Source organism: Mucor mucedo (assembly GCF_025094135.1).
Source record: "Mucor mucedo strain NRRL 3635 chromosome Unknown EV154scaffold_56, whole genome shotgun sequence".
NCBI classification, from domain to species: Eukaryota; Fungi; Mucoromycota; class Mucoromycetes; order Mucorales; family Mucoraceae; genus Mucor; species Mucor mucedo.
In genome coordinates, this window is record NW_026252340.1 from 174,130 (window position 1) to 186,211 (window position 12,082).

A 12,082-nucleotide genomic window follows, 5' to 3' on the forward strand; every position below is an offset into this window, starting at 1 on the left:
ACATATGGAGTCACCTCGTAACATTTCTTTGTAATTTATCACGTCGTCAATCACCTTTCCAAGACGCGTTAGATACCTGACACAAAACACCGTGCCTTGATTTGAAAGTCTCATAAACATAATTGGGAATGTCTCTCTCCACCCCAAAAATGGGATAACATGTATAAAGAGACCAATGAAAAAAAAAAAAAAAAAAAACGGGTCTTTAAATTAGCATGTTTACAACATCTATGCATTTTTGAAACCACAAAAATCATGCAAGAAAAAAAAAAAAACGACATCCTCCAATTGCGCGGGGGAGGAGGTAGAGTTTATTATGTAATCAAAGGATGCTGGGGGGGGAGGGATTATACAGTAGTGTCATGGTGACCAGCACCTTTAAGCACTTGTAATTCTATACAGCTTTTCTCCAGTTCAAGTAAGGCTTCCTGATGAGCCACTTCACGTTCTTGTAACAGGGATCGTAAATTCATTTCAACATCTTTGGATTGTTCCAATTTCCCAGTCAAGACCGCCATCTCATTTCGTAGTTTAATATTCGCTACCTCCAATCGACTCATCTCGATATGGATATGCGAAACATCCGTACTCGGCATCGTCAAGTTTTTAGCAATCTGGTTCGATAAATCCGCAATCACCAAGGCGTCACTACGTCCTTGTGCTTCACCTTTAATAATTTGTTCGTACAGGACTGACAGTTTCTCCAACGAGGTCTGATGCGCTACCTGCGCTTCCTCTGATTGGCTCTGTGCATCCTTGGCTCTTTCCTCCGCTAACAATCGTGCTGCTCGATCGTTTTCCGATTGCACTCGCACCCTCTGTAACAACTTTTCATTCTGACTCTTCTCCGTATAGGCATCCGCTAATCGTTTTTCCAATACACTGATACGCTCACTTTCTAGCTTGGCTAAACTCTGGCCATTCATTGATTTTAATGCAACATATTTCGCTTTATAATAAGCTGCTTCCTCTAATGCCACATGACGTATCGTCTCCCCATGTTCGATCTCCAACACCTGTCGGTCCTTGCTCATACCCATCCTGATCCTCTTTATTTCGGCTTTTAATTGTACCAGTTGTTGAAATAATAATCGTTTATCACTGGGTACATCATGAAACGTCATCAACATCACGTCTTCGTCTTCTTGCGTGTTATGATCACCACGTTCATGACGTGCTAAAGAAACTTCGGTACGCCACCATTGCTCCTTTTTCTTCATTTCACTAATCACTAGATCGCGTGCAGCGATCTCTCGCACGAGGTTGGATTTTTCTTTTTGAAACGAATCAAATGGGTTGAGACTGACACCGTCGCGAGGTGGTCGGGGTGGGGCATGATGATGGCTTGTGTTGGTCTCCATCGCATGGGCTGTCACTGGTAAATTCAATTTTTCTTCCTCGTTTTTCGTTCCTGCTGCTGTTGCTGCTGCTGTTACTGTTGCTGTTACTGTGGCTGTTGCTGTGGCTACTGGTGGTGCTGGTAGTGGTGTCTGGAAATGGTGTTGTATCGGTGAGTTGGGAGGGATCTGTCTCGTATGTTGCATCGGCGGTGGCGGCGGTGACTATAACATTTTTTAAAGCAAGCGTTAGTCTCTATTTTTACACAAAAAGAATGAATGTATCCTTTTACTTGAATTGGAGGAAGTTGTTTCATAGGAGCGGTTTGTAAAGGTTCACTTCTTTGGCTCATATTTGGTGCTTCTTCTCTGTATTTTATTTTTGCTACATAATATAGAGGAATGAGTGGGGGAGACCTTTTTTCCTATAAAAAGTAAAAAACTTACAGCAGTCAAGAATATAAACTTGGGTTGTATCATCAGATTTACCAGTGGTCATGGATTCACCGCCAAAGACATAAATCTTGTTTTGCACCAAGGTTAATGTGGCACCGTAACGCGGGGTAGGTGGATTCCCCATATTTTCAAATGTGTACCATCGTTTACTATGAATACGATAAGCGCATAAATCGCCCAAGGTACCATTCACACCACGACCACCAAATATATAAAGGGTATCATCTACCAATGCAGCTCCAGCACTTTCTCGCGGAAGGGGTATATAGCCTACAGCTGCAATGGGATACCATAATTGGGTGTCTAAATCAAAGTACCAGATATCATTGTATAATTGACTCGCATTCACTCCACCAAAGCTAATTTTTTTTTTTTTTTTGTGAGTAAAGGTTCAGTCTCTACTTTTTTTTAAAAATACTGTGGGTTGCACTTACATGTATAATTTATTATCATGGATAAAGGAGACATGACCCGATCGTGCGGACGGTCCTTGATTTTTATAGGAAATGAATTCCCAATCCGCCTTTGCAGGATCTACACACACACACACAATTAATTAAAAGGGGGGAGGGATTCAACATCTGTACACCATTATAAAACTTACATTCTTTTACGTTAAATGCACATAAATCATTCAGATATTTTCGTTGATAATGTCCACCCCAGATATACATGATACCCTTCTTTGAAACACAGGTAGAATGTCCTGCTCTTTCCGATGGTAGTTTACCTTTTGTTCGTACTCTAGACCATTGCCTTGTGTCTACGACCAAAAAAAAAAAAAAAAAATGATGATTAAAAAAAAAAAAAAAATGAAATCTCGTTGACAGAGAGTATATTTGGTTAATTTACTCGTGTGTAAAACATAAAAGTATGGATCCCACATCTCTCCAGGCACAAGTGGCTCTCCACCATATACTACATAGACATTCTTTTTTTTTTAGTTCAAATCGGTTTTTTTGTCAAGTGAAAAAATAAGATTTTTTTTTTTTTACATAATACAAAGCCGCCAATGGATGAAATGGTACCAAAGGTTCGGTAGGAGGGAATATCACCTGACGTGGTTAATGAAGTGGCAGCAAGGTTATCTAAAAAAAATGAAACGGTCGGTTTTAGTATGGGGATATAACAGTGTATATGAAGGTGAACTTCTTTACTGGTGTCAATAATGAATAAATTCTTCTTGGTGTTTCCCTTGGTATAGATACCACCAAAGACAATAAAGTGGTGATTGTCCAACATGGTGGCTCCATGACCGAATCTCGAAAGAGCGTGATGACTCCCTGTTATTTTTCGTCCAGACCATGGATATATTGATTTGTCAGTATTTTGGTGACTCTTTGTAAATTTTGAGAACAAGGACATCTTCTAGAGAAGAAGGTAGGGGAGGAGGCGTGTTTCTTGTTGTTACGTGATATAAAGAAGAAAAGGTAAAAAAAAAAAAAAAAAAAAAAAAAAAGGTTAAAATTAGATTATTACAATTTCCGAAATTCAGGGTTACTACTTTACTCTGTGGTTTTTTTTCATTCCACGACGTCATGGATACGCGATGGAGGGACATGAGGCCTAATTTTTTTTTTTTTTTTTGAATGTATGATATCATACATAAAAAGTGTCAAGGATAGATAATGTCCACGTTCTGATCTCCATGTCCTTTTTTTTTTTTCTTTTTTTGTGGTAGTTCACGGGCCTTTTTTATTGTTCTCTTTTAGTTACATTCAACACTTATAGACAACAGTACTACTTTTTAAAAAATCAGGACATGATTTTATAATTACGTGTTCCTTGTTTTCTACAGAACATAAAAAAAAAAACCTGTATTTCTCTTAATAAGTCTATATATAAAATGATAAGCATGTGTCTACCCTCACCCACTGCCACTGTCCTTTCTTGTTGAGCCAATTAAAGTTTTCTGTTACACAACCACTCTTTTTTTTTTGTAATATATATAATATAACAAAAACATACCTTGTTTTTGGATATTCGCGTTTTTTTCTTGTCGAACAAAACAAAGCTCCTTTTTTTTTTTGGGAGAAGGAGAAGATGTGATTCTCACACACACACACGGCGTTGAAAAAAATAAAAGAGAAAGTAAGAAACAGCATCTGAAACCAACATTTTGTGCAATTTAATTTAGTTTTATTAAAAAAGAACAATCTAGTTTCTCGGATTTATTTAGTTTATAAAATTTAGATGTGTAAGAATGAAAAAAAAAGAAAAAGAAAATACCGATGAAATCAAAACTTTTTTTTTTATTCTACACCTTTTGTAAGCGTTAAGATCAAAGCCCAAACAAATAACAATCATGAATGTCGGAGAGAGAAAAAAAAAGGTTTTTTTTTTTTTTGAATTAAAAATAAATAAATAAATGCCAAGCCCTTCTCCTTAAAAGTACAAACAATTGTATATAAACCCTAATACCTTGTGGTTCCTACATTTATACTCTTTCTTACAAGATAAACAACCTTTGCTTTTGTGTGTGTGTGTGTGTGTGTGTGTGTGTGTGTGTGGCGGTTTTTTGGCTGGTACAGAAAAAATAAAAAAAAAGGTTTAGCTGAGCTTGTATCTATGTGTGTGTGGCTGAAATCAGAAAGGTATGATGGGGTTTCATTTTTTGACAGAAATAAATGTTATGTGTACCCTCCCATTATAAGCCTCTTTGGGGAAGGTTACAATTAGCAAAGCCCCCCACATCAGTACAAGGGTAACCCCAAGAAAAAGAAAAAGAAAAAAACTGCAAGTGGTGTGTGTGTATAAATGATAGAGGTGGGTGGAGGGGAGAGGGGGCATAGAGTAGTGTTTATTATTAATATATAAGAAAGAGTTAGGAGGCGCGTGAGGAAGGAGTGGTGGAACGACGATTCATGGCAGATGAAGTGGGATTCTGCAAGACAGAAGATAGATAGGAAGTTTTATCATTTTGAAGCATAGCATCTAATCTTGCTTGAATTTCAGGGTTATTTGCATAATTTCGACTTGTTCTTCTATCTGGTATAAGTTCAATTTGTCCGTTTTGGGTATGATGTAAATTATTGGTAGTGGGTTGCCATGTGGCTGATCGGGTTAAAGATGCACTGGATCCATAATGGGTATTGTCTGCCTGTGAGAGATAATAGGACCTTCGTTTATTGAGGTCTTCCTCTTCTTTAGGTACCTCTAATACCTGTGTTGATTTCTGGTGAAATGGTGTGTAAAGATGGCTTTGACGCCGGTTGGGTATCTCTATGTCTGCTACAGTAGTTGTCTCTTTAGTCACTTCAGAATTACTATGGAACATCCATGCAAGAAAGGAAGACCTCGGTTTCTTGATGGGAGGTTTTGCTACACTCCGCTCCATGGAAATAACAAAAAAAAAAAAAAGTAGGTAAAAAGAGAAAGAAACAGAAAAAAAAAGGTTAATTGTTATTTTAATTGAAAATACCTTGCCACAAGAAAGCTATAATTAACTGACCAATCTAATTTTGTTATTCTTGCAGTTGTACAAACAATGGTGTACATTAATTCTAACATGCAAAAAAAGAAAGTGGCGGGCCCAAAATAGACTTGGGGGAAACGCCTCTTTTTTTTTTTATTTATCCACACACACACAACAAGGGCAATAAAAGGAACTGAGAACAAAAAAGAGAGAGAAGAGAGAGAAAGAAAAGAAAAAAAAAAGGTTCATGTTACACTCTGTAAATTATCATTCAAACAAGAAGAGATCATGCCCCTCAATGAGAAGTTGAGGTTGTACATGACACTCTCGTGTATATTTAGATTTCTCTCTCTCTCTTTCTTGTCTTTATTTCTCTTTTAATAGATTTTATCATGTAACAAGCCACACTCAACCTTGTCTTACCCTCCCCCCCCCCTTTTTTGTTTCAACTCGAAACAGTACGGCAATCTCTTGGCCTGCATGAAAAAAGCTACTTTTTTGAGAGGCAGTAAATAAACATTTACTTTTTTTGTGTCTTTAGGTTTCACAATCCTTTTTTTTTTTTTTTTATTAAGAAATGCTTGAGTTATAAAAAGTGCGCATTAAATGTAAAAGGGCCAATCTGAGGAGGGCATTGCGGGAATTGGTTTTTTTTTTTTTTTTTTTTTGACAGCGGCATTAAAAATAAAATAAAAAACCCTTTTTTTTCATTTCAGAGAAAATCCACGGAATTTACAATGATATCATTTTTAATATAATGGGAGGGGGGGGGGTTACTCAGCGTTTTTTCTTTTTTTTTTGCCGCCCCCAGCTTTTTTTTTTTCTTTGTTTCACTGACAAAAGGAAATATGAACATGGGAGGAGGGGGGTAGAATTGAGACAATAGGGGGACCCTTCTTTTTTTTTTTTTTATGAAACGGGGGATGATTATCAATCGTGATTATTAAGATTTTCTACAATTCCTATTTTCTCGGCACATGAATCGGTTTTTTTCATCCCGCTGCATCTTAATATTTATCTCCCTTGGCTGGCTATTTTCTCGGTGCTTTCATTTTACCGAACAAATAAGAGAGACATGGCCAATCTCATATACTTCTTATGCTCCTTTCTCCATTGTTGCTTACAAACTTCTCTTCTCTCAAAGAAACCCCGCCCCTTGGAAAAAATGATAAGCATTCCTCTTAATAGCGAAGGGGGGGGGGGGAGGGAAACAGGATGACAACTGCAGTCCTATATATCTAACCCCCCCCCCCCGTGTAATATGTAATGGGGATACAACATATGTCCCAATCTCGGGTCCAACCCAAAAAAATTCTTACTTTCAAAAAAAAAAAAGGGATCGTAGCCACAATTATTTGAAACAGCACGGTTAGTAAGTCAACAAGTTTTTTTTATTTTGTTTAGTGGTAAGAAAAAAAAGTTTATTTTGCACAAAAAAAAAAGAGAGAGCATGGTATGTTGTTTAATAATAAACAAATGGTATTAAAAAGGGGGTAGGGAAGACACGGAGTTGTTATAAAGAAAAGAGAAAAATGCTTGTGTATGTGTGTGTGTGTGTGTGTATGTATAAGTTTTTTTTTTTTTTTGTAAGTTGCAAAAAAAAAAGAGAGAGAGAACGCGGAATAGGCTTGAGATTAGATGAGGTAACCTTCCATGATATCAGTACGAAGAATATCACGGTTACCATCTCTGTATCGGATCATCCATCGACCATCTGGTAATTTACTATAAAAGTTGGAGTAAGGAAACTCGTTATTCTTGCAGTAAGTGGGACTGAAAGGAGGAATCATCATGGGAGGTGTGCTGCAATCACTATCGATCAGTTGCTTACGATGACGTCTCTGTTCCATGTCGTGTTCTTGTGTCTCCACTGTCTTTACAGATACATCCGATAAAGTCGAACGGCTGCCTCCATGCTCTGAGTTACTTTGAATCTCGCAAGAACTAGATCGACTACGTGGGTGATGAAATAGGTTACTGATTTTAGACCAGATCGACCGAGTAGACCTTGCTGATGAGCATCGTGATGATGAAGTAGATTGATGTCTTGAAAGTGTAAACATTTTGTGTGTAATGTGTGTGTGTATGTATATATATCAAAAATATTAAATAAATAAATAAAAAATAAAAAATTTGGAAATACTTGAAAACATGTGCGTATTTATATACTTTTTCCCCAAAAAAAAATAAATTGACCAAGAATTTAGCCAATCAGTCATTAGGAAAGCTCGGCACTTGATGCCCACATCTGTATTCTATATTTGGAAACTCTTTTTTTAAAGCGCCCCTCATAAAACAAGAATCTGGGAATTTGTCATTTATTTTTATTAAGTCTACATGGCCCAATAAAAATTTGTTGCACATTACTAAACTGATTTACCTAATGTCAATCGATCTTCCATCATGTCATGACTCATTGTCACTTCTTTTTTCTGTCTGTCTTCTCTATTTTAATTTTTCGTGTCAGTGCTTTGTCCTCGTAAAAGCTCGCCAAGAAAAACCACAGAAAAAAAAAAAACCCGCCAAGCCCGTAAAGCAAAAAGCAGTACGCACCTGCAGCAATAAAAAAGAGGACGCAGGGAGAATGTTTCCATGTCAAGCATGCTTACTTTAAACTATCTCCGGGTAGCATGATTATATTAAAAAATGTCCTTTGTCATGACAATCAGCGATAACAATTGATGGGCGATTTCGGATATAAGTCAACATTTAGAAATATGAGCGATAAAATAAAAAAAAAGCACTTATCGCCTATATGAAAATGTACATACACAGATCTCCCCCCCCCTTCCTCTTCCCCTTTATTTCTCTTCTCTTGCCACAAAGGGTGTCACTTGACCTGTCTTGGGTAACCCTAAAGGAGAGTGTAACATCTTTTCTTTGCTTCGCCCATAATAAGATCGCCTCGGAAGATCCCATATCCAACAACAACAACAAAAAAAAACCAGTTCCCCCATCTCTCGCATTCTATTGTAGGTAAAAAGAGGCTTAAACATATCCTTTGTAGTACCACGCTCGTGTTGTTAACCTGTACCCATACGATACAAAAAAAAAATGGCCTTTCTCCTACTCTAATCGTGGTTTTAGTGGCTGACTCAATCCATTGAGGAGAGATATACATTCAATTCTACCTCCCCAATTCTCTTATGCATCTCACTATTAATAAATACGAGCCTTTGGAGGGTTTGGAGGGAACAAAAAGAAAAAGTGAGTGTAGTCAATTGAGAGACACTCACGGAGATGAAGGGAGTTTTCTCTCTCTCTCTCGATTAAGAAAAAAAAAAAAGGTAACGTTGCAACAATGAGGCACTTTGGAGACGTAGATCCGATTTATTATTGGTTCAAAATGATGTATTCCCTTTCTTTCTCATTTCTTTACAGATGAGGCAAAATTAAAAAAGAAATCTGTCTATACAGAGAGCTGCGTAAAACTTTATTTATAATTAGAACTTTTCTAAAAACGTAGTTGATAATCGTGTTGCACCACATACAGAAAGGTTCATCTCCGTGAATAATAAAGTAACAGATAAGCTTCTGCCATTGTGTCCTTGTTTCCCGTTAGAAATTACAAGAAGTTTTTTTTTTTTAAAATAAAGGCATTGCTGACAACATATCTATATATTTTGACAGGAATACACGTAATCTCTCGCCCAAGCCAAAAATAAATAAATAAAAATGGCTAAATAGGGAAGGGAGGGGGGGGAGTTACAGGCGAAAAAGGATATTCCTTAAAATACGCGCACTCGATAAAGTGGGTGACCTCACGTGGTGGTTACACAGATATTTTCTTTTTTTGCTTTGACAGCTGATGTAAAAGTGGAACGGGGTTCTTTCTTTTTTACTTTTGAAGCAAAACACAAACCGGGGAAAGACTATGAGTCATGACGCTTATTGGCAACAATTCTTTCATATTTACTAATAATAAAAAGCGCAGTTGGCCTGAGCGTGTTTTAAGATTGATGTGTTTTGTTAGCATGAGCTGCTAACAAAAACAAAAAAACAAAAAAGAGTTTAGAACAAACTTAATTGTCGTGTTTGTGTTTCGAGGAGAAAGGGTTATTTTTTTTTATTTTTCTTTATCATGGAAGGGATGCTTTTGCCACCTTTTTTTTTGACCCTTTTTTTTTTAATAATGCACGCCCAGTAAAAATGGCTGCATGATTACCGGTTTTTAATTATCAATAGATAAGCAGACAAATATAAAAAATGTCCCTTTTGTTTACCAAACATGTCGTGTGACCTATGACAAAATAGTCGTGAGAAGTACGTAATCGAAAAAAAAAGAAAGAAGGAATCCAATTCTGGGTAAACTAAACCAAGAATAGATACACAGACGGAGACGTGCCAGTGAATATTGACGTAAGAATGGGAGCATTTAAACCTTGTTTTAAAAATACCTCTCTTTCTCTCTCTCTCATAATTTATCATTCAATAATAATTAGTTTAGAGTAAAAAGAGGAAGAATCCGATGGAAACAATTTATTATAGTTTGATCATTGTACTACAAGCTATTTTTAATATTTTTTTTTTTTTTTACGCAGCAGTAAAATGATTCTGTGTGTCTGTTACACTCCCACATCCTTTTTTGTAAAAATGACAGTTTTCGCATTGTTTCAAACGTTTGAGGAGATATACTTGATGACAACATTTTGGTTGTCTTTTTAATGACTCTCTTACATCACTTACTAAGTAAATAAAGTCAATTCCAAAATAGTACTTAAAGCATACCTATTCATTAAATCACGTAAATTGGAATGCGCATTGCAGCATCATATTGATGTGTCCAGAACATTACCCCCCCCCATCCAATACGTATCTAATACTAAGCCGATAGAAAGTATACGAATTCTTTCCTCTTATAGTAAAAAAACGTGTCCTTCTGGGCGCGGTGGGACCTTTCTTTTTCTCTGTTATCATTAAAAAAAAAGCGTAGTACCTTGTTTCGGATGATCATACTAAGATGAAGGGGACCTACATCCATTTTTTGTTTTTTTGCATGGGTCAATTGATGCTTTCTCAACCCAAAAGAATTGCTCAAGAATTGGACAATGGGTTCCTGAATAGAATTCTATACTTGCCTCATAAACAATAAATGGTAACATCCATTACTAGTCTAGTTAGCGTATAATTTTTTTTTTCTTCTTTGTCTACCCTTTTACCCGTGTTGTTATTATTTCTTACGTGTGTCCACGTTTCTTTTTTCTCATATTTGATCTCAGTTATAATATAAATTTTTTTTTTTTTCTTCTTTTCTATTCCACCCCCGGGTATAACGATTGGACGGTCAATAGCCGAATCCGCTTCTACCAAAGAAGAAAGAACTTTATAAAGTAATTACATCACGCCTATTTTCTCAATTTCATTTTTTAAATTAACATTTTTTTTTTTTTAGCATAACTCGTGATCTGACAATCTGTGCAGAATTCGTCTTTTTTTTTATAAGGTTTAGGTTAAAAGCCTCAAATTTTGCCCGTAAATCTGACGTTTATTTCAGTGGCACAAAATATAGTGTGTTTTAGGCTGCATTGGAAGGAGTTTTTTTTTTTTTTTTTTTTTTTTCTGTTTTTCTTTTCGGTTAGAAATGAAGGCCGATTCCCCGAACAATGGACTTCTTCCCTGGGAAACGAACTCAATATTTGAAAGCAGACGCCTGAATGGAGGTCATCATGTTCACCCACCATTGTTAATTTGGGCGTTTTTTTTCCCCTTCATGTTGACTAAACATGCCATTGTAATTCATGCAACTTTACCGTCATGTCTTTTTTTACACAAGGTTGAGTTACTGTGCTATATATATATATATATATATAAACGTAATTTCTGTGTAAACCCTGGACGTTGCAATTCCTTTTTTACTTCCTGAGACCTAATTTTTTTTTCTGCTCATCGACCGATGTGTGTAACACACAAACGATCTCCCGCTGTCAAATTCCCCTCTTTCATACTGTAAAGGAAACCTTGTACGCTTTTTATGTTTGTACCTACAAAAGTCTACTACATCATCTGGTTATTTTTTTTATATATATATTTAAAACAGAGGATTATTATTATTGACAACAGAAAAATTATACTTTGTTGTAAGTTTTCTGTTCATCATTGCCATACACCGTCCACATGCGAATGAATGATGATGACTTTTATAACCTGTTCATGAATTGCTGTCTCTCTTCACATTTCCAAAATGATAAAAAAAAAAAAAACGTTCTGTTCCTTTTTTGTAAAATGAACGAAATACTAGACCCCCTTGAACTCTTCCATACTATGCCAGAATTATAACGTCAATAAACGATATTTTTAGCCATCCGCTTTGAAAACAAAAGGAAAGAAAAAAACATTGCATTTTTTGTTCCCTTTCTTGACCAAACAAAAAAAAAAAAGTACGAAACAAGCGGAAACGAATACCACACAATTCTAGCATACGCCTTTTGGCTCTCAATCATAACAAAATAGCGTCATGGAAAGACTATAAGCGAATAAAAAGATATTAGGTCAACCATAATCCTTTTCATGTAAAAATGAACAGTTTGATTTTCATGTGAGATCTTTGAACGTACAATGAGCCACACATCTGGGACTATAGTATTGAAAAAAATAAACAGAATAAAAAAAAAAGAGGATAAGGCAAAGATTCGCCGGCTGTCTAACATTGCCGTAAGTTGTCGTGTGAGAAAGGGAGAGGAAAATGATGAAGTTATAATGCATAAAAGATGTTATTTGATGTAAAAAAAAAAAAAAAAAAAAAAAAAAAAAAAAAAAAAAAAAAAAAAAAAAAAAAAAAAAAAACTGGTAAAAAGTTACTAGAAGCAATTCATTGTACAAATAAAAATTAGAATGACTGTCAATAGATTTCACTTTAAAATGCTTTTGGTTATTA

The 12,082-nt window shown here is 35.9% G+C and overlaps 2 protein-coding genes across 2 annotated transcripts; both read right to left on the minus strand.

Annotated features, from left to right (window-relative positions):
- Window positions 1–347: 347 nt before the first annotated feature.
- Window positions 348–3,158, minus strand: EV154DRAFT_482260 (uncharacterized protein; the record flags this gene model as incomplete). The annotated part of the gene is made up of 7 exons (XM_051598486.1): window positions 348–1,375; window positions 1,785–2,152; window positions 2,228–2,327; window positions 2,398–2,556; window positions 2,646–2,711; window positions 2,789–2,881; window positions 2,951–3,158. The coding sequence occupies 7 exons, from the start codon at window positions 3,156–3,158 to the stop codon at window positions 348–350; spliced, it is 2,022 nt and encodes a 673-aa protein (XP_051456837.1).
- A 3,444-nt stretch (window positions 3,159–6,602) lies between these two features.
- EV154DRAFT_444628 (uncharacterized protein) lies at window positions 6,603–7,340 on the minus strand. Its single transcript, XM_051597060.1, has one exon. The coding sequence runs from the start codon at window positions 7,269–7,271 to the stop codon at window positions 6,843–6,845; it is 429 nt and encodes a 142-aa protein (XP_051456838.1). The 5' UTR covers window positions 7,272–7,340; the 3' UTR covers window positions 6,603–6,842.
- Between the last annotated feature and the right edge of the window lie 4,742 nt (window positions 7,341–12,082).